This window comes from Gossypium arboreum, chromosome 10, assembly GCF_025698485.1.
Source record: "Gossypium arboreum isolate Shixiya-1 chromosome 10, ASM2569848v2, whole genome shotgun sequence".
Classification (NCBI taxonomy): domain Eukaryota; kingdom Viridiplantae; phylum Streptophyta; class Magnoliopsida; order Malvales; family Malvaceae; genus Gossypium; species Gossypium arboreum.
Window position 1 is genome coordinate 131,316,751 of NC_069079.1, and position 18,922 is coordinate 131,335,672.

Below are 18,922 nucleotides of genomic sequence, written 5' to 3' on the forward strand. Positions count from 1 at the left end.
TAATATTTTTGCCTGAAAAGTCTAAAATTATCAATAAAAATATATAAGAAATGAAAACATTTTAATTTTATATAAATATTAATTATTTTTGAAATGTAGCTTACCCTAAAAAGTATATGCCCATTGGGTTGTTCTCATCCCATCGGGGGATAGCATTATTATGTCCGTATCCAAACAGAAAAACCTTCTAGGGTTTTAATTTTTTGGTGCTAAAATTAAAAAAAAAAATTAGCAAAAAAGAGCGGGAGATAAAATTATAAACCATAGAACTCGCATTTCCAATTGCAAGCTCATTTCAATTTCTACACTTTTGACTCCCTAAACCTCTCTTCGAGTCGACTCACTCCTCAAAAAATGCCGGTTGGCGTTCGCCAACTCTCCGTACTCGGCGAGTTCAAGCCGTTCGGATTAATCGCCGAGGCACTTGACGGAAAACCGTCGGATACTTCGACCGATGATTACGATTATTTCCTCTTCGATCCAGAAATCGCGAGGCAACGTGAGGATAGTTCGGATAATGACGCCTCGGCTTCAGCTCTCAGTGACCGCCGTGACCACGAGCTCTTTATACGAGGCAACCGGTAATTATTTTCACTTTTTCAGTAGTTTTTGATCAAAATTAGCTGCTGGTTACTTTTTGTACTGTTAAATTATTGGAAATTTGAACTTAGCGATAAGATTGACTAAAATTTGAGCTCAATTTTGTGCTCAATTTAATCGTTTTTTACTTGCCTGTAACAGTATAATTTGGAGTATTGGTGCAAGAGTTTTTAAGAGATTCACATTACCTTCTTCTGTCATCAAGGTCTGTTGAATTGTCAATGGATTGTGAAATTAATGCTTTAGCCGTATGAAAATTAATATTATTGGTGTATTTTGCTCGTTTTTACTAAATGATTTTTGTTTTGGCAACATTTCTTACCTTAATTCCAGGCATGCTGGTGTCGTATGGGTGATAATCCGGAAGCTCTTCTTTGTGTCTTACAACTTGATTCTTTAACCATCTACAATACATCAGGTAAGCATTGTAGACGCAAGCCGATTGTCAAAAACCTTTCTAGCTCTTGTTTTGCAGAGCTTAAGCTTATTTCCACTAGAGAGTAGCCAATGTTATATTTCTGGACTGGTTTATTTGGTTCTAAGGTTACTTGTTTTATCGGGTTCATTTCAGCTTATTGAACTTTGATCCTGATTTCTTAATGGTGAACGAAACTGATTTTCCCGATGCTTTTGTTTTGTGTAACAGGTGAAGTAGTATCCATTCCTCTTCCTGGTTCCATCACATCTATTTGGTCTCTTCCATTTGGACTGTTACTCCAGCAGGGGGCTGAAGGGAATTTACTAAAGCATGGCCCATTTCCATATTCAAGTCCTTCACTGGGTTCCCGTGATATAATTCGTAATAGAAGAGAAACTGGGCATAGCCCGCATAACAATTATAGTTTTCTGAGTGCTTATGATCAGCTTCTTAAAGGAGAATCAAGCTCAATGTCGTCACATTTGATTCTGAAAGATCTATTGGAAGAACCACAGGTTTGCAATTGAATGCATCTTATGTTTATATTTTGCATAGGTTCATTTTCTTCAGATGCTTAAGTATACATACAATTGTATTTTCGATAACATTGATTCTTCATTTTGAGCTTTTTGATTTTATATCTAGAGTTGAAAATATTATGTGACATGAAATTTGCAGTCAATTTACATTGAAGAAAGAGGAAAACTGAACATAATGAGTGATTTTGATGAAAGAACAATTTGGACCAGTGATCTCATCCCTCTAATGGCATCATATAACAAAGGTTTTGCATTCAACTTTTGTCTGATTAATACTTTTCCCCGCTAATATTTATTTACTTATTCTTTTCATATAATTTATTTATACTTTTGTTACTTTGTATGCAGTTAAAATGCAGCATTCAGTTTGGGTTGCTGAAGTAATTAATTCAAGCCTTGAAGTGGAAAATTCAAGTTTATCTGCTACAGTTCCTACTGGTGTATTGCCGAAACGCTTCAGCTTCCGTAGAATATGGCAGGGGAAGGGGGCTCACACAGCTGCTTCTAAGGTACTTGATCCCATTGTTGTCAAGGTGTGCACCTAGGTGCGCTTTTCTAGAAGGCGATGAGCATAAAAAAGGCCTGCCTTTTTGAATTTCTCTTTAATTTCTTTAATTTTTCATTGTTTTCGTTTGATATACCTTTACTAGGAAGAAAGGGATAACATCAAACTAAGCATTCGACAACAAACATTGACCAAAAGGAAATCATGCATATTGACCAATAAAAAGATTGTATGTTAAACTTGACCATACTTTAGAGTTAACTATGTATCTTAAGCGTTATATATTATACATACGCAGATTTGCAAAGCCTCATATATGTACATATTGCGCTTTACTTCACTCAGGATACCCCTTTTTTTGCGCCTTGTGCTGAAGGCAATATAAGGGTTCTAGTGCCTGGAGTGAGTCTTGTGCCTTTGGCAACACTGCTTGATCCTTTTCTTTAAAATTTTACCTTTATGAGTGTTATCTATCTGGTAGTCTGTTATCAGTAGCTATATTTGTTTATCCTTTCTTCTTCTTCTTCTTTTTTTTTTTTTATATTTTTAAAGTTGGTTAATTAGGATAATTGTGTGCATTGTAGAATTCTTGAACACCTTAGGAAATATTTTTTTGTTTATAACACTTGATTATCTTTTGCTAAATTTTTGAAAAAGGCACCTAGAAAGCTTCAGCTAATATTTTTGATTCTGTTAAGAGTTCAGTTGTCAGCGTGGAAAATCAAATTGGGTTAGATATTTAGGTGCCTAGTCTACCTGCATCTTTTTGTCCGGAGAAGAAAAGTTAGTCATACCTCCAGTTGCCTGAAATTCTTATATGACAGACCATTTAATGCATTTTAGGCTCTCAGATTTCTTAAAGGTTGGATAGTATAGCTTTATTGGTACTAAGATCCTTATCAGCAAGTTGCTTGGAGACATGTTAAACACTGTATTTCACCTGTTCAACTTGTGAAAGTTCCTTGCCTTGATGTGAGGGAATGATAACTTTGGTAAGTATATTTTAAATGAGCTTTGTTTGACTTCTCTGGTTTTCCAATTCCCTTAATGGTTATGGAATTGCATGCACATTATCGTCTTTGTCATAATTCTATTTTACATTTGTTTTTTCTTTGGATGCATCCATGTATAATATGTCATGTAATGCACGATACTGGATTGTCATGCTGAGAGAGGGAGAGCAAGACCGAAGAAGACATATGTCGAAACAATAAAGATGGAAAATACTTTCACTTGGCTTATGGAGGATGTGAACTTAAAATACAGTGTAGTGGTCCACTATGATCTGTGTAGTTGATCCTATAAATATAAGTAGTAGGCTGAGTTTGTTATTGTCCTAATATTCCATTCGATAGCTTTTGTTAAACCTATTTTTAGCTTTTGCTTTTTTTTTTTTTTTTTTGTTCTTCGTTTCCCAACTTCTCATTCAAGTCCTCTAAAGTTTAAGTTTATTTTTATGATGCTTTTCTTTTTACCAGTAATTGATGATTTAGCTATTTGTGTTAAGTGTTAACTGCTGGCCTCAAACATTTCCAGGTGTTTCTTGCAACTGATGATGATTCAGCTCCTATAATTTGTTTTCTTTTCTTAGAGCAAAAAAAATTACTTTCTTTAAGGCTTCAGACTGTTGAAATAAATAACGAGATACTATATGATGTTAAACCTGATATGAGCTGGAGCATACCTGCAATTGCTGCAGCTCCTGTCATTGTGACACGGCCCAGGTATTGCTACATTTATCTTTTTCTTAAAAAAATAATTTAAGTGGCTGATTTTTTTAGATTCTTTGTTATGGTTTTCTTTGATTTTTTCCCAGTGTGAAGGTGGGATTGCTGCCATATACAGACATCATTGTTTTGGCTCCAGAAAGCATATTAATTCTTTATGTAAGTTCTTCCTTTTCATGCTTTTGGCTTAGTGTGGTTTATAATATTTGTATAGGCAATTCCTTTTTAATTTCTTTTTGATACATTTTCTACTAAAATTATTTGTCTCTTGCACCCTTCCAATTGCTGATACTTTAGGATGCTGCTATGGTCTCTGTGTAGTTTCTGCCATTATGATGATGTGCAGTTAGTTATTACCTCACTTGTAATCCATGTTTCTGTTTTTCATGGAATTTAGAGGCTATTCTTTTTTTTTCCCCTGATATAGACTTTCTAATTTTTAGTGGATGTCTTTTCCATTTGGCAGTTTATCTTACCTTCTTGTCTTGACCTTTCAAGCATAGTGATCTCTATAGTATGTTGCAAAAATATGTTACTCAAAGAAACCACTGGTGTTTGGTTCCCATGTGGGATTATGCATCGGCTCTTGCTTTCAAGCTTTTAAATGCGAGTTCTTCTATCCAGCTGATATGAAATAGGGATGGAGGGAGGTGAGAGATATAGTATAAATCAGCATGTTAAGGCTTGACTTGGTGGGGTAACGGAAGGCAAGAAGATGATAAGAGTTAAAATGTTTAATCAACTTAGGTATGGGGGTTTGATGTATTTTTGAAGTTGGTCTTAGGTTCCAAACTTGAATATGGGTTTTAGATTTGAAGAAGTATGGGTGGCTAAAGTCTAATATTGTGAAAGCAAAGCCCAAAAATCAATAACGAATAAGAAATTATTTGTGAATTTTTGATGAAAAGAGAGTAAGAAATCAGTTTCTTCATGCTAAAAATGTAATGTGATATTTATGTAGCCAGTCTTATTTTAAGTCCCCTTCTTTCCTAAGTCCTGTACAAATATCGAACAGTAGTAGGTAAGGTCTAGATACACGTAAGTCGTTGATGCCAAACTCCAAAGGAAGTTGATCGTTTAATAATTTTCTTTGACTTTCATCTTTTTGATTTTGCTATCTCGATGCCTAAGAGAACGTCAATAAAAGGTTGACTGACTATTCTTTTGTTGATTATAACCTGCATCTCATTTAAATGCAGTCCGGGAAGCAATGCCTTTGCAGATATTTGCTGCCTTCATGTTTGGGCATAGGAAATCCCTCTTGCAATTTGGGGTTCTCAAAAGCAACATCCATTTCCCATGACCTCAAGATTGTAGGATTGGCTGACGCTGTTGAAGCGCGTATTAATGTGAAAGTAAATAATCGAATGGTATTGTACTTCCATGCTTTACTTTATTGGTTCAAGTGTTCTACTCTTGCTACTCAGTTGCTTACTATTCTATTTACAAATCTTGTTTTACTTTCATATATTTTTTTTTCTATTGCATGAATTTTGCCGCTTGTAAGTGAAGCTGTTACTTTCTGTTTCTAGTAGTACTGAAGCAATTAAAAGTTCTATACTGTAGAAAATCTTGGTAGCCCTGAATTAGTTTCACTGTATGTTGCAATCTATTGAAATTTCTTGCTTTACATCACAGTTATGAGCTTTAACAATTTTAATTTGCCACGTATGTATAGATATTTCGATGTGCACTACATAGAAGCCCGTCATCGTCGTTGGCAAATGATTCCATAACAGCAATGGCTGAGGGGCTTAGCCCGAGTTTCTATAACCATTTTCTGGTTCTTCTTTGGGGTGATAGTGAATCTAGCCGCTTGTCAGAGGCTAATCCTACTGTTGATTCTGAATGGAGTTCCTTTTGTGATGCTATCATGCAAATGTGCAAGAAGTCATCTGTAGTTTCTCAAGAGACAGCAGAATCGTCTTGGGAGTATCTTCTCAATAGCAAATTTCACAAGAACTACTGCAAAATAAACAATATGATTGGATTGTCTTCTGGTGTAGCACTTGACAGGACAGGATTGGATTCAATGAGATCAAATATAGACGGTACAAAAAGTTCAGAAAAATCATTTCACTTTGATCTATTGATGGAAAGTTTGGACTCTCTGCATGCAGTTTATGAAAGTCTGAAAATGGATAACCTTCGAAGAAGGTAAATCAAAATCCCGTCCGTGCTATTCTCTTCACATGCTTTAGGTTCTAAAGACTTTTTCCTATTAATCTTTCTGTCTGTTTATTTTTTGCTCCTGCCTTTTCTTTGCTCTTGCTGGCATTTTCTTCAATGTAGTTGCTTCAATAGATAATAATTTCACAAAGCATCTCTGTTTCATGAAAAAAGTTTAAAATATTACAATGTAAAATGATGTAGCTAGCTGATATGCGGCAATATTCATATGAGAGGGATCATGATTTATTCTCCAAAGATTTTGTAACTTTTTCTCATTTTAAATTGCAAGATTCCTGTCATGATATAATCGTGAGGTTAAGTGATGCAAGATTCTTAAGTTGTTAGGCTTGAATAACTTTGTGAGCTTGAAAGTTGGCTGTAATGTAATGGCTATTCATATTGACTGCTAATTTTTGTTTCTTTTGGTTTTACTTCAGCAATTTGCAAAAATGTTTTTCTGACTTTGTGCTTTTTGGTGTGAATTTCCTTAAATAGGGATTTGGAGCTTCTGGCAATTCTATTGTGTAATATTGCAAAATTCTTGGGTGAAGAATGTTATTTGGATCATTATGTTCGTGATTTTCCTGCTCTTTGCAAGACAGTCAAGATGGGCATAAATTGTTTGTCCAGCAAAGCTCCTTTCAATTTATTCAGATGGTTGGAAAATTGTTTGCAACATGGGTGTACTTCCGACAAAACTAACAATCTTCCACTAGTAGTTTGTAAAGATGGAAGTTCTGTGGTGAGCTGGGCTCGTAAGATTGTATCTTTTTACAGTTTATTATGTGGTGCTAAAATCATAGGAAATAAGCTTTCATCTGGTGTTAGCTGCAACATTGCCTCTGGATCATCTTCCTCTAATGAGGAGCTCACGGTGTTGGCAATGGTTGGGGAGAAATTTGGGTTAAAAGAGTTAGATTCTTTGCCTTCTGGTGTATCTCTTCCTCTCCGACATGTAAGCTCCAATAACTCATAATACATGTAATTTTTAATCAAATATTTTGACAAGGCTTGAAGTATGATTTTGGTGCTACTGTCTATAACATTATAATATAAAAGGAATATTAGGTCAGTAATGACATTGTTAAACTTAAATGTTATCCATGATTATGGCTGGATATTGTTATTATTCATTATGATCTTTGTTTGTTAATATGTTTTCCATGTTAAATAGGTTTGTTATTCATTCTCAGCAATGAAGATGCTTCTTAAATTTATTGTTACATTTTTCACTTTCTCATTGTTCTCCCTCCATTATGAAAAAAATAGTTTTTCTGTTTATGATGTTTCATTGTCCTGTTACTTAAAAGAAGACACTTTAATGTTGCCCTTGAAAAGATGTTATCAGAATTTTTGTACCTTTCACCGGTCGCTCACTAAAAGGGTGATTTCTTCCTTTTTTTTTTTTTTTGCTTTGATTTGCTTTACTCATGAATCATGATTGCTTGCGCATTTGCTTCTTAGGCTTTGGATAAGTGTCGCGAGTCTCCTCCTGCTGACTGGCCTGCAGCTGCATATGTACTCATTGGTCGTGAGGATTTGGCTTTGTCCTGTTTGGCACGTTCATGCAAATTTAAGGAACTAGAAACACAAACAAATATGAATTTGGTCTCTATGTCTACACCTTACATGCTACATTTGCATCCTGTGACAATTCCTTCAACAATATCTGATACTGTTGGTCTGGAAAGCACCAAGTTCGAGGATACAGATTCCATTGATGGATCAATGGCAGATGGCATGGAGAACATATTCAGCTCTTGCACCCAGTTGAGATATGGTCGGGATCTAAGATTAAATGAGGTCTGTCGCAGTCCAATCTTTTAAACAATAATGTCTAAGGCTTTATGTTGAGTTTAGAAGTAACTACTCTATGATCTTCACTGATACATCCTTAGATTTAGAATTAAATTAGGAAGTGCTTCCCCTTTTTACATCTGAAATAAGATTGGACATTCATCTTTAGTGTTCCTTCTGTTGTTTATAATTTTTGTTGCATGTTTATGTATATTTTTAATTATTGCGGAAAATGGAAATATGGTTGTTGAAATTCCTTATCTTTTCGTACTTGCTATTGTCACTGGTACTAGGTTAGGCGCCTTCTATGCTCTGCAAGACCTGTGGCTATCCAAACATCAGCCAATCCAAGTGCCTCTGATCAGGATCTTCAACAGGTATGCTTCTTTTGTTGCTTGATTTGAATGCTGTATAGTCACCTCTTTTCCCTCTAGCAGATTGTAGCTTAAGTTGTAATCATTTTCTAATAAATTGGTATGACAATGTATGGTACCACATGTATATCTATATATGCTTAGATCAATATTCTTAAAACACACTGGATGCATTAGCCTACAATTTCCTCCTTCCTTTGATAATGCCCTTGATAGTTTCTTTACAAGGAGATAGTGATAATGTTTGAGGGCTTGCAAAATACCCTTGAGATTTTAACATGAATATCTGACAGGATATGCAAACAACTTACATGATGAGATTCATTTAGTTTGGTAGTCTCTTCTATCTGACATGTTAGCTGTCATTTTAGAAGAGTAATAATATGATGATTATAGTTTGCGCTACACATAATGCAGATTGCATCCATTAATGTTGTTTTGTTTGTTCAGGCTCAACTGTGGCAGCTTGCACAAAGGACTACTGCTCTTCCTCTTGGCCGTGGGGCATTTACTTTAGCAACCATATATACTCTATTAACAGAGGTACTCGCTCTTTTGGATTTTTACATTTATTTTCATCAATTGATTGTTTTCTTATGAGATTGATTACCTTAAGATGCATGCCACTTTTTTCCTGATGGAATCTCTTGCCACTTTATGCAGGCCTTTACTGTCCCAAAGCTTGTTTTAGCAGGGCGGTTGCCAGCCCAACAAAATGCCACTGTAGGTCCAGCAATAATTCTTTTGCTATTTCTTTTTTTCTTTTTAACATGCATTTGTTCTTTGGGTGATATCATATATACTGCCAAGTTTCCCCGTGAGTGAGCAACTGTATTATCATTTATGGAAAATTTGAACTAGAAAGCTTTCAGCAAAATATTATTATATATGGCGTATAATTCTTGCTCTATGTTTTCAAGATTTATTGCCTATTTTTTTAAACTGTCGGAAGCTTGGGTTAAGAATTCTGTGTTTAGCCACAGAAACCATTTGTAATTCTGTTCTTCTCCTTACTGTTCTTTCTTTTAAACATTCTCCCATTTATCTCCTTTGCATCATTTTCAGTTTTTTTTTTTCCTTTTTGTATTTATTTTCTACAATTGTTGTGCTGATAGGTTAATCTTGATCCAAGCATAAGGAACATTCAAGAACTCAAGTCATGGCCTGAGTTCCACAATGCTGTTGCTGCCGGGTTAAGATTGGCCCCACTTCAGGTTAATATGATATCTTTTGGAAGTACAATACCAGTTTTACAGTGGGCCAAAAGTTCCTGTTTCTTCATGAATTTATTATTTGAAAATTGCTTATGTTGGCTGGTTATTTATTTATTTATGAATATACAGTTAAAAGTACCTCGCAAAATTTGAGACTGTATGTTGCCATTTATGTTCTCTAATTTTCTTTTTCTCTTGCTCAGTTGTTGTGCTAATATATTATGTGGTTTACGCATGCTTGCTAGTTTGGGATTATTATGTGATGCATTTTAAGCTTTTGCAGGGAAAAGTGTCAAGAACATGGATAATTTATAACAGGCCTGAGGAACCTAATGCAGTTCATGCTGGACTTCTCCTTGCTCTGGGATTACACGGGTTTCTGCGTGTTTTAACTATTACGGACACATACCAGTACTTTTCACAGGTTTTCTTGTTTATTGAAACTTTTTTCTTGCAATTGATTGGTTGCAGCACAACCTAATTAGTTATGTGATGATCCTGTGACTGGTTCTGGAATTCTCAAGATAAAAGAGGGGGAGAAATCAGTATTGACTAAATGCATTTTAAGATGAAAAATCATGTTTCGAAGTCTTTAATCGCAAGGTTAACTGAATGTAATTGCATTTGCTTAGTGATTTCTGGTATCTCTATAGCTGTAATCACTGAGGTAGGAACAACTTCTATCTCTGCAAGAAACCTGCATACTTTTTGATAAGTATACTAAAGGCTCAAGTAGCCCTTTTTCATTATTAGGTTTTAATATACCTAACTGATTTTTTTCACCAATAGGAACATGAAGCGACAACTGTAGGCTTAATGCTTGGTCTGGCAGCCTCTTATAGAGGGACCATGCAACCTTCTATATCAAAGGTAATAATTTATGCTTTTTGAGCTTTAATGTAGTACCTAATGTTTGCTGATAATATTAACATTCTTCTAATATTGCGGATCAATACACATCTGCTATGTCATTTAACCTGAACAATGGCTCTACTCTATACAGTGCCTTTATGTGCATATACCTTATCGACATCCATCTTCCTTTCCAGAGTTGGAGTTACCAACACTGCTGCAGGTAACAGATTGCACTTCTCTCGTTATAAAATTTTACTTGCACACTTGTATGTGTTAGGAATTATATATAGATTCATTCATTATTGTCATCAGATTGCCAGCATTGATGTTTGAACTGAAATAAACCTTGGACATGCAGCTTTAGCAGGTTGCAAAGTATTGTTCTTTGAGCTTCTTTATGTGAACATTAAAGTTACCTTATTTATTCATATTTCTCTATTCTTTGGAGTAATTATTCTCACACTTTTCTGGGTTCTACAGACTGCAGCACTAATGTCAGTTGGGCTTCTTTTTGAAGGATCAGCACACCCTCAAACAATGCAAACATTACTGGTATGATTTTACTTCTTATAATTCTTTTGCTTATCAACTTAATAGGATGTTTTACTAATAATTGTAGGTCAACAACAAGCATCCTTGTTTGTACTGCTGAGAAAATTCAAAATTGTATTTGAAATGCACACATGTATACATATAGTATACTTTTACTTCTTATAGTTCTTTTGCTTATCAACTTAATAGGATGTTTTACAAATTGTAGGTAAACAACAAGCATCCTTGTTTCTACACTTCAGAAAATTCAAAATTATATTTGACACGCAAACATCTATGCATATATACATATAAGAAAATGGACATTTACTTATATAATTAGTATGTGCGTGTATACACACACATGAATACCGCAGACATGCAAGATTTATCTTTTACATTCTCTTTATTTGTCCAACAAATTTCTGGTAACTGTTGCTATTTGCTTTATTCTATGGTTCCTTGGTTAATAATACATCTTCCACAGAAAAGAACCTTTTTTTTTTTTTGTATTATAAATCAATTTCTATCCATGCATTTTGACTGTTCAATCTGAGTTTTTGGATAGAAAACAGAGTTGGGTTGTATTCGTAACAATAACTAAGAAGCATTTTCCCTTTTTATTACAATGATTAAAATACATCTTCCTACCATTGTAAACATATGGAGCACCTTTGGACTGTTTCTGCAATTTTCTTCATTCTTAATTGCTACCAAATCTCTTGTAGTTAAACATGTCTATTTCTTGCAGGGTGAAATAGGCCGAAGAAGTGGAGGTGACAATGTCCTTGAAAGGGAGGGTTATGCTGTTTCTGCTGGCTTTTCATTGGGTCTTGTCGCATTGGGTATGAATCATTCTGGGCTTTTATATTAATGAATGTCTTTTAAGTTATGGTTCAGCTAACTGCTATCTTGAATGAAGGCCGAGGAGAAGAGGCATTGGGATTCATGGATACACTGGTTGATCGGCTATTTCACTATATTGGTGGGAAGGAAATCCGTAATGTACATTGCCCACTTTGAACTTCGTTTGTTCTTTTTGGTTTCTTCTGGTGGAGGGTATGGGTTAAAAATCAATGGTTTTGTAACATATCTCTTAGTTCTGTACAGTAAGAAGTATATCATCTTGATCAGTCTATCCTTCCTGAAAAGTTTGTCCCCTTTCAATTAGCACAAGGTTTAATAAGTACAATTTCATTTTCATACCACTTCTCTTTACACTTTTTTGATCCTTTCTTATTTTCTAATGGTTACTGCTTCTATATGATTTAGGAGTGGACAAACATAATAGATAGCTAACGAAAAATTTGGATGAGTATTTTGGGGAGGAAGATGAATTTTACTATGGCTTTTTTCTCCTTGAATTTTTTTACATTTTCTGAAGTGCAAATCCTCTCTCTCTCTTTTACCAACTATTTTAATTCAGGAAAGATCCCTTCTGCTTGCGGCATCAGTGGATGAACACAACCGGGTCACTGGGCAGGTTTTTTATCTATCATTGACTTAATTAAGTTCCCTAATTATAACCTTGTGTTTGAAATTTCCGTAAAAATGTACATATATTGGTGTACTAGATGATGGACGGAACCACTGTCAATGTTGATGTCACTGCACCTGGGGCTATGATAGCTCTTGCTTTAATGTTTCTGAAGGTAATTTTAACATGGGAAACTATGAGCAGATTGCCACATGCATATGACATAAATAAGATATATTAACCTTTCTCATTTTATATACCAGAGTGAATCAGAGGTGATTGTCTCTCGGCTTACAATCCCTCAAACACATTTTGATTTGCAATACGTAAGACCTGATTTTATAATGCTTCGTGTCATTGCTCGGAATTTGATAATGTGGGGCAGGTAATTTACTTGATAAATGTCCTAATTATTGAAGCATTCACTGTTTAAGCTTCTAGTTTTCATATCTGAGCTTAAGATTATTCTCTTCAGGATTCATCCCTCCAAAGACTGGATTCAGTCCCAGATTCCTGAAATTATAAAAAATGGTGTCAAAGGTCTTAGGGATGATACTATGGACATTGATGAAATGGATGCAGAAACTATTGTCCAGGCATATGTCAATATAGTGGCTGGGGCATGTATTTCTCTTGGTATGGTATTCCTGCTGATTCATATACTGTTTACCACGTTTAGTCTTGCATATTCTCAACCTTATCATATTTATGCAGACACACCAAGAAAAAGAGAGTATCTTATATCTGTTATGATTAATTTTGCAGGGTTGAGATTTGCTGGCACAAAGGATGCAAATGCACAGGAGTTGCTTTATGAATATGCTGCCTACTTTTTGAATGAGGTCTTACATAAAATATGATACTGCTCAACAAGTACAATTGCTTTTGAGAGATAACTGAGTAATTTTAACGGCTGCAGATCAAGCCTGTTTCCACTACAAATAGGAGTACCTTTCCCAAAGGTTTATCTCAGTATGTTGACCGAGGCACATTGGAGATATGCCTTCATCTTATTGTCCTATCCTTGTCTGTGGTAAATGAAGTTGATAATTTTATTATTATTGTTGTATTATTGTTGTTGTTATGTTGCCAAATTCTGCCAAGTAATAGTAGTGACTTCTGAGTCATTTGGATGTAGGTTATGGCTGGCTCTGGACATTTACAAACCTTCCGGCTTTTAAGGTTTCTCCGCAACCGGAGCTTTGTAGATGGGCATGCTAATTATGGTATCCAGATGGCGGTAATGTTTCTAAATATACCGTAGAGAAGGATCTGATTGAATTGTATCAACTTCTCATTATGTACTTTTTTCCTTCAGATTTAGGATATAACACATTATATGCATATTTTTATGATCTCATGCATGTCACGAACTCTCGAATCATGTGGAAAGTGCAATTTTCATTCTGAGAATCTATAAGATAAGGATAATAAATTGGTTTATGCATATGGATTCTACAATTCACCTGCTGCAAAAGAAGATCATTTGTTGTTTATCATCATATATATCAAGCTTTTAACATCTCCTGGTTTGCTGTGCCAAATGCCTAATTGTTGAGCATGTGAAACTGAGGTCCTCTTGTAAACCTTTAAAGCATTTAGGGTTTAATAATTCTTCTTCCATTGCATGGAACATTACGAATGCCTCTGTGGCCAATCTTTCATCAGCAAACAATGTTGAATGCATACGAATGGTATGGCTTATTGGTCACGACTCAATGTGTAACCCAAGATAAACTATATCATGTTTGTTCGCATTAATCTGAAATAGACGGGTTAACCAACATGCTGTCAAACAGTTTGCTTATTTTTAGGGCATCTTAATTTATTTGTAAGTGTATTCTGATTTTAGGTGAGTTTAGCAATTGGTTTCTTGTTTCTTGGTGGAGGCACGAGGACATTTTCTACCAGCAACAGTTCCATTGCAGCATTGCTTATCACTCTTTATCCACGATTGCCTACTGGACCCAATGATAACCGTTGCCACCTTCAGGTATGTTATGATTAATATTAGGGTGTTTTTCAGGTAGCTTAAAATTTTATTGGGTGGAAATAGTACTTGGTACGACCCAAGCATTGCAAAAAATATTTTACTATTGATTTTAGACGGTACACTCCAGTGGGACCTATATTTACTTGGAAGGATTTGAATTCTGTTTTGTTTTCCCAAATTGGCTTATATGTTGTACATTACCTCTTTCCTATAACTGCATTTCCCAGGCTTTCAGACATTTGTATGTCCTTGCAACGGAGGCTCGCTGGCTTCAAACTGTTGATGTTGACACTGGCCTTCCTGTTTATGCTCCTCTTGAAGTCACAATCAAGGAAACTGAGCATTATTCAGAAACAAGTTTTTGTGAGATTACTCCTTGCATTCTGCCTGAGCGTTCTATTGTAAGTCAAAGATCTGTTAACAAACTTATTAGGATTGTCAGTATTTTCAAACCTTAATTTTCCATGGAAATGAATTTTGACGTTAATTTGCATGAATCTGTTAGCTTTTGAGTGACAATTTGAATTTTGAAGTAACTATCAAACTTTCTGTTGCTAGTGTAGTGAACCTTGTGGAATAATCCAAATTGTAGGGAAACTGCATGTCAACTGTAGCAGAACCTACCTGTCTGCTAACATGTCTATTCTCAGAAAATTTCTCATGTCTATTCTCAGAAAATTTCTCATGTGTAATGCTTTACTTGCCATGCTGTTGCAGTTGAAGACAGTTCGCGTCTGTGGTCCTCGATACTGGCCTCAAGTGATTGAGCTTGTTCCTGAAAGTACGTGGAGTTTGTTGCTGCAATTTTTCTTGCTAAATGTTAATTTACATATTTGTGATCATTTATGTTGTTCCCTTACAGACAAACCTTGGTGGAGTTTTGGTGACAGGAACGACCCATTTCACTCTGGTATTCTCCATGTCAAACGGAAAGTTGGAGCTTGTTCATATGTTGATGATCCCATAGGATGTCAGTCACTGCTTTCACGAGCAATGCACAAGGTTTTGTTGGCATAACTTTACCTTAACCAGCCCTTGCCTGTTATAGTTAGGTCTTAAAATGGATGTTGATTTATCTGTCGCTTAGGTCTTTGGTTTGACAAGTCTAAGAGCTGGCTATACGGGTAATAAGAGCAACAATGGATCTGCTGCTGTTACTGTTGATCAGCTTGTCAGCACCTTCTCTTCTGATCCAAGCTTAATAGCTTTCGCACAACTTTGTTGTGACCTTTCCTGGAATAGCAGGTAAGACCAGAAATTAGGCATCCGGGCCTCCAGTTCTAGAACCTGCAATGCAGTATCCTTTTTCATAGAGCTCAACTTTATTTGTGCTTCGACCTCCCCCTTCCACTCCCACCTTTGGTGTTCTATTCTATTTCACTATATTTTGAACGGTTGGCTCATGAGTATCAATTTTCAATGATAATTGTAATTAATACTAAGTACCGAAGGAATTCAAGGTGCCTATCATCTATTCATTCTGAAATCAACGTGCTTGCAGATCTGATATTGATTTCCAGGAGTTTTGCTTACAAGTATTATTTGAGTGTATAAGCAAGGACAGACCAGCTCTTTTGCAGGTAATAGTCTGATTTAGTCCTAAATTCTTATTTTTTGTATACAATTTTTCTCTATTACATTGCAGTGCCAACTGGAAATAAGTTAGTTTGTTGGTATACCTATAGCCTGTTGATCGGATCAAGTTTTCTAAACGTTTTAAAATTGTTTTTTTCCGGATTCGCTTTACTCTTGTCATCTATTTCTCAATGTATTTTTTATCTGTGTTTTAATGTCTTTCTGCTTGTTAGGTCTATTTATCCTTGTATACCACAATTGGCTCATTGGCAGAGCAGGTTTCCAATTGTAATCTTCTTGTTGGTGACTCGTTATCTGTCTCGAGTTTAAAGGTACTTTCTTGTAACTTCTTTATGCATTCTTGTTTCATAATACAATTATGTTATAGCGATAAAAAATTGCATAAATACTTGTTCTTTGTTTTAATTCCAAAAATACTGGAATCCTGTCTACAATGCTTCCAGCTTGTATTGAATGTCACGTATAGAATGTGATACTGGATATACGCAAATTTAACAAGTCAAAACTGGCTGATTTTCGGCATGTTTTGGTTTGAAAGCTTCAATTGTTTGTTGGTGCTGGTTTGTTTTGCCTTTTAGATCTTAGGTGCACTTGTGTCCATATGTCTACTCTGTGTGGTCGTAATTTATAACTCAAGAAAAACTTTATTATTAGTTTTATCTCGAGAACTGTATTATAGTGTTATTTTCAATGAATGAACTGGGATTGAATTGCAGTATGCTATGTTGCATTGACTGGCATGGGGATATGACCCTTAAGGGCCCCCCGATACTTGGAATAACTTCAAAATTTTGAATATTACCCCTGTCAGACACATACCCTTGTATACTATTCACACCCAAGTCCGTAACATAGGCTATATGCTCCGACTTTCCTTATTCTTCAATGTCCGGCAGCATTGCGAATTAAATCTAATTGAGCTGCAGCTATTAGTCTGTGCGATTATCATCATTAAGAATATATATCCTTTTTTGCAGCTTGCATTGTCCTATAACGAGGCTGTCATGACTGGAAGGTTGACAACTTCAAGAGGCAGCATTGTTCAATCCGTTTTTCTAGGATCTGTTCGGAAACGGGTAGAAGAACTCTTGAATAGTGCCGAGCAATTAAAAACCGATTTGTGTAATTATCTGAACTCGGGCAGTTGGCCCAATGATGGATCCTTTGGGGTGAAAAGTTCAACAATTCTTTCTTGGTATCTTCAATGGTTTGGTGTACCGGCTGCACCTACGGTCAAGACAATGGTGGACAAAATTAAGCCAATGAATATCTCATTGTCTCCGGTTCCTTTGTTATGTTTGTTATTACCAGGCACTCACATAAATGCAGTCGAAGAGATAAACCGGTTTCTGTTGTCTACCTGAGTGTACAAATGAAGACCTGAGCATTTTTCCAGCTCGGTGCCTACCGTCTATTGGAGCATCTTCCCTGGTAAGGTTCATTTAAAATCGTTTTAAATTGTACCTTGAACCTGTTTACAATGAGAAGACATGCTACCTGCCTTTAGTAAAACTATATTAGTCACCCATTAAATTTCTTTTTTGGATACGAAAAGTTATAACATGGTTATTTGAATATTATTAAGTTCTTTTCTGATCACCAAACTATTAATTTGTTTTTTAGTTTAGTAATAATTTTAACTCTCAACATTTATAAATTATGTCATTTTAGTCTCAGTTCTAAAACATCTAAACATTGTTAATTTGATTTTTATTTTTATTTTTCAGCTTTGCTTTTCTTCATGACATTAAGAGTTAATTTTAAGAGAATAAAAAATAAAAATTATTATCTTCATTTTTATATATTTTAATTAAATTTAGCTGATAAATTTGTTATTTCAGCTTTTTAGGTGAAAAGTAAAACTATAAAAATATTAAATTACACAATGTATAAATAAAGTGGGTTAGATTTTTTAGAATTAAGATTAAAATTACAATATATAAATTTTCAGGGTTAAAATTTTTATTATGTCAATTTTAAAAGTTATCATTAGTCAACTCATGAAAAGAATATAAAATTTAATAGTTGATTATTTTGTATTTTTTATAGTTGTGTGATTATTTTATAACTTTTCATACCGAAGTAATAAATTTTTTTTACTTATAGTTAGGATATTACAAATCTAGTTAACTGTTAATCTATTTTTATGAAATACCTATGACACATGAATATGTTTCATATTAATGTTGAATATATTATACATACTCGTATCTAATGTTCATACTCGAACCCGAGTAACATAATCTTTTAATATTTCAAATATTTGATACTAACATGATACTTGACCTGATCTACAGAAGAAAGCACCGCAAACAGACTTGAAAACGAGATCAAATATGGATAATTTCAGAGAAGTTACCGACCATAATCGGATTACTTTGTATGCTAGGAACACCGATGCCGGTTTAATTTTCGGTAAGCCACCATTTGCTTTATATTAGTTGCCATTTTAGTGTAGCTTTTTTTATTTCTATTTTTTCTTTATTTACAGTTTAAAATAGACTTAAATGTAGACCCCAAAATGTTTATTTATTATGTTCATTGTATACCATAATCATGAGATACTTTGCTTCTTGTACATTAATATTAAGTACGTCAAGCTCGACATAGTCTCACCTTTTTGGCCCTTGATTATAAGACAGTCTCTTTACTATGAACTGATATTTATTTTTTCTTAAAAACGCAGTTCATCATGCTGGCATGATTTTTTTTTTGTTGTTTGAAAGAGTTTATATACGTATTTTCTAAACTACTTCCAAATGCACTCAAACTTATAAGTTTCAGATTGTTGTAACAGTAAAGAGTGTCAACCAAGTTAACTATATAGTAATTTTAATTGATTATTTGAATTAACTAAAAGAGGAAAACTATGAAATTGTTTGATAAGTAAGTGTACGAAAATTAAATGTTAAAAAGTGTAAAATAAGTGTTGAAAAGCATCTCATATATAGTTAGATTATTATTATTTGATAAATATGAATGTTAAATTATGAAAAGGATTTACATTTTATCTTTGGTTTTAAATGTAATTAAATTTTAAACATAAATAATGATTGCTATTAAAATTTTTTTGTCAAATTGTTTTTATTTAAAATGAATAAACTTACATAAAAATTTAAGGCAT

At 34.5% G+C, this 18,922-nt stretch overlaps 1 protein-coding gene across 2 annotated transcripts; it reads left to right on the forward strand.

Moving 5' to 3' along the window:
• The first annotated feature begins 108 nt into the window (after nt 1–108).
• Nucleotides 109–18,435, forward strand: LOC108467041 (anaphase-promoting complex subunit 1). Of its 2 annotated transcripts, XR_001868750.2 has the most exons (38): nt 109–581; nt 742–805; nt 934–1,018; nt 1,247–1,533; nt 1,697–1,802; nt 1,906–2,066; nt 3,599–3,786; nt 3,879–3,948; nt 4,989–5,159; nt 5,468–5,946; nt 6,457–6,916; nt 7,426–7,764; nt 8,052–8,135; nt 8,583–8,675; nt 8,796–8,855; nt 9,248–9,346; nt 9,630–9,770; nt 10,136–10,216; nt 10,350–10,421; nt 10,682–10,753; nt 11,484–11,577; nt 11,655–11,737; nt 12,159–12,215; nt 12,307–12,384; nt 12,473–12,594; nt 12,685–12,845; nt 12,975–13,051; nt 13,129–13,242; nt 13,348–13,449; nt 14,062–14,202; nt 14,430–14,603; nt 14,920–14,983; nt 15,065–15,204; nt 15,290–15,447; nt 15,704–15,782; nt 16,011–16,109; nt 16,776–17,229; nt 18,096–18,435. XR_001868750.2 is itself a non-coding variant. In XM_017767500.2 (37 exons), exons 1-37 carry the CDS (start codon nt 355–357, stop codon nt 17,160–17,162), a joined length of 5,469 nt encoding a protein of 1,822 aa, XP_017622989.1. In that variant the 5' UTR covers nt 109–354; the 3' UTR covers nt 17,163–17,402. The 2 variants fall into 2 exon arrangements, 1 of the variants encoding a protein (XP_017622989.1); XM_017767500.2 differs by lacking the exon at nt 18,096–18,435 and having other exon boundaries at nt 16,776–17,402.
• The last annotated feature ends 487 nt before the right edge of the window (nt 18,436–18,922 follow it).

Bases quoted from the DNA above. Each gene is read 5' to 3' on its own strand.
- LOC108467041 (XM_017767500.2), top strand. From the start codon at position 355: ATGCCGGTTGGCGTTCGCCAACTCTCCGTACTCGGCGAGTTCAAGCCG. The intron at 6,917-7,425 runs GTAAGCTCCAAT...TTTGCTTCTTAG, and splicing joins TATCTCTTCCTCTCCGACAT to GCTTTGGATAAGTGTCGCGA. The intron at 13,243-13,347 runs GTAAATGAAGTT...ATTTGGATGTAG, and splicing joins TTGTCCTATCCTTGTCTGTG to GTTATGGCTGGCTCTGGACA.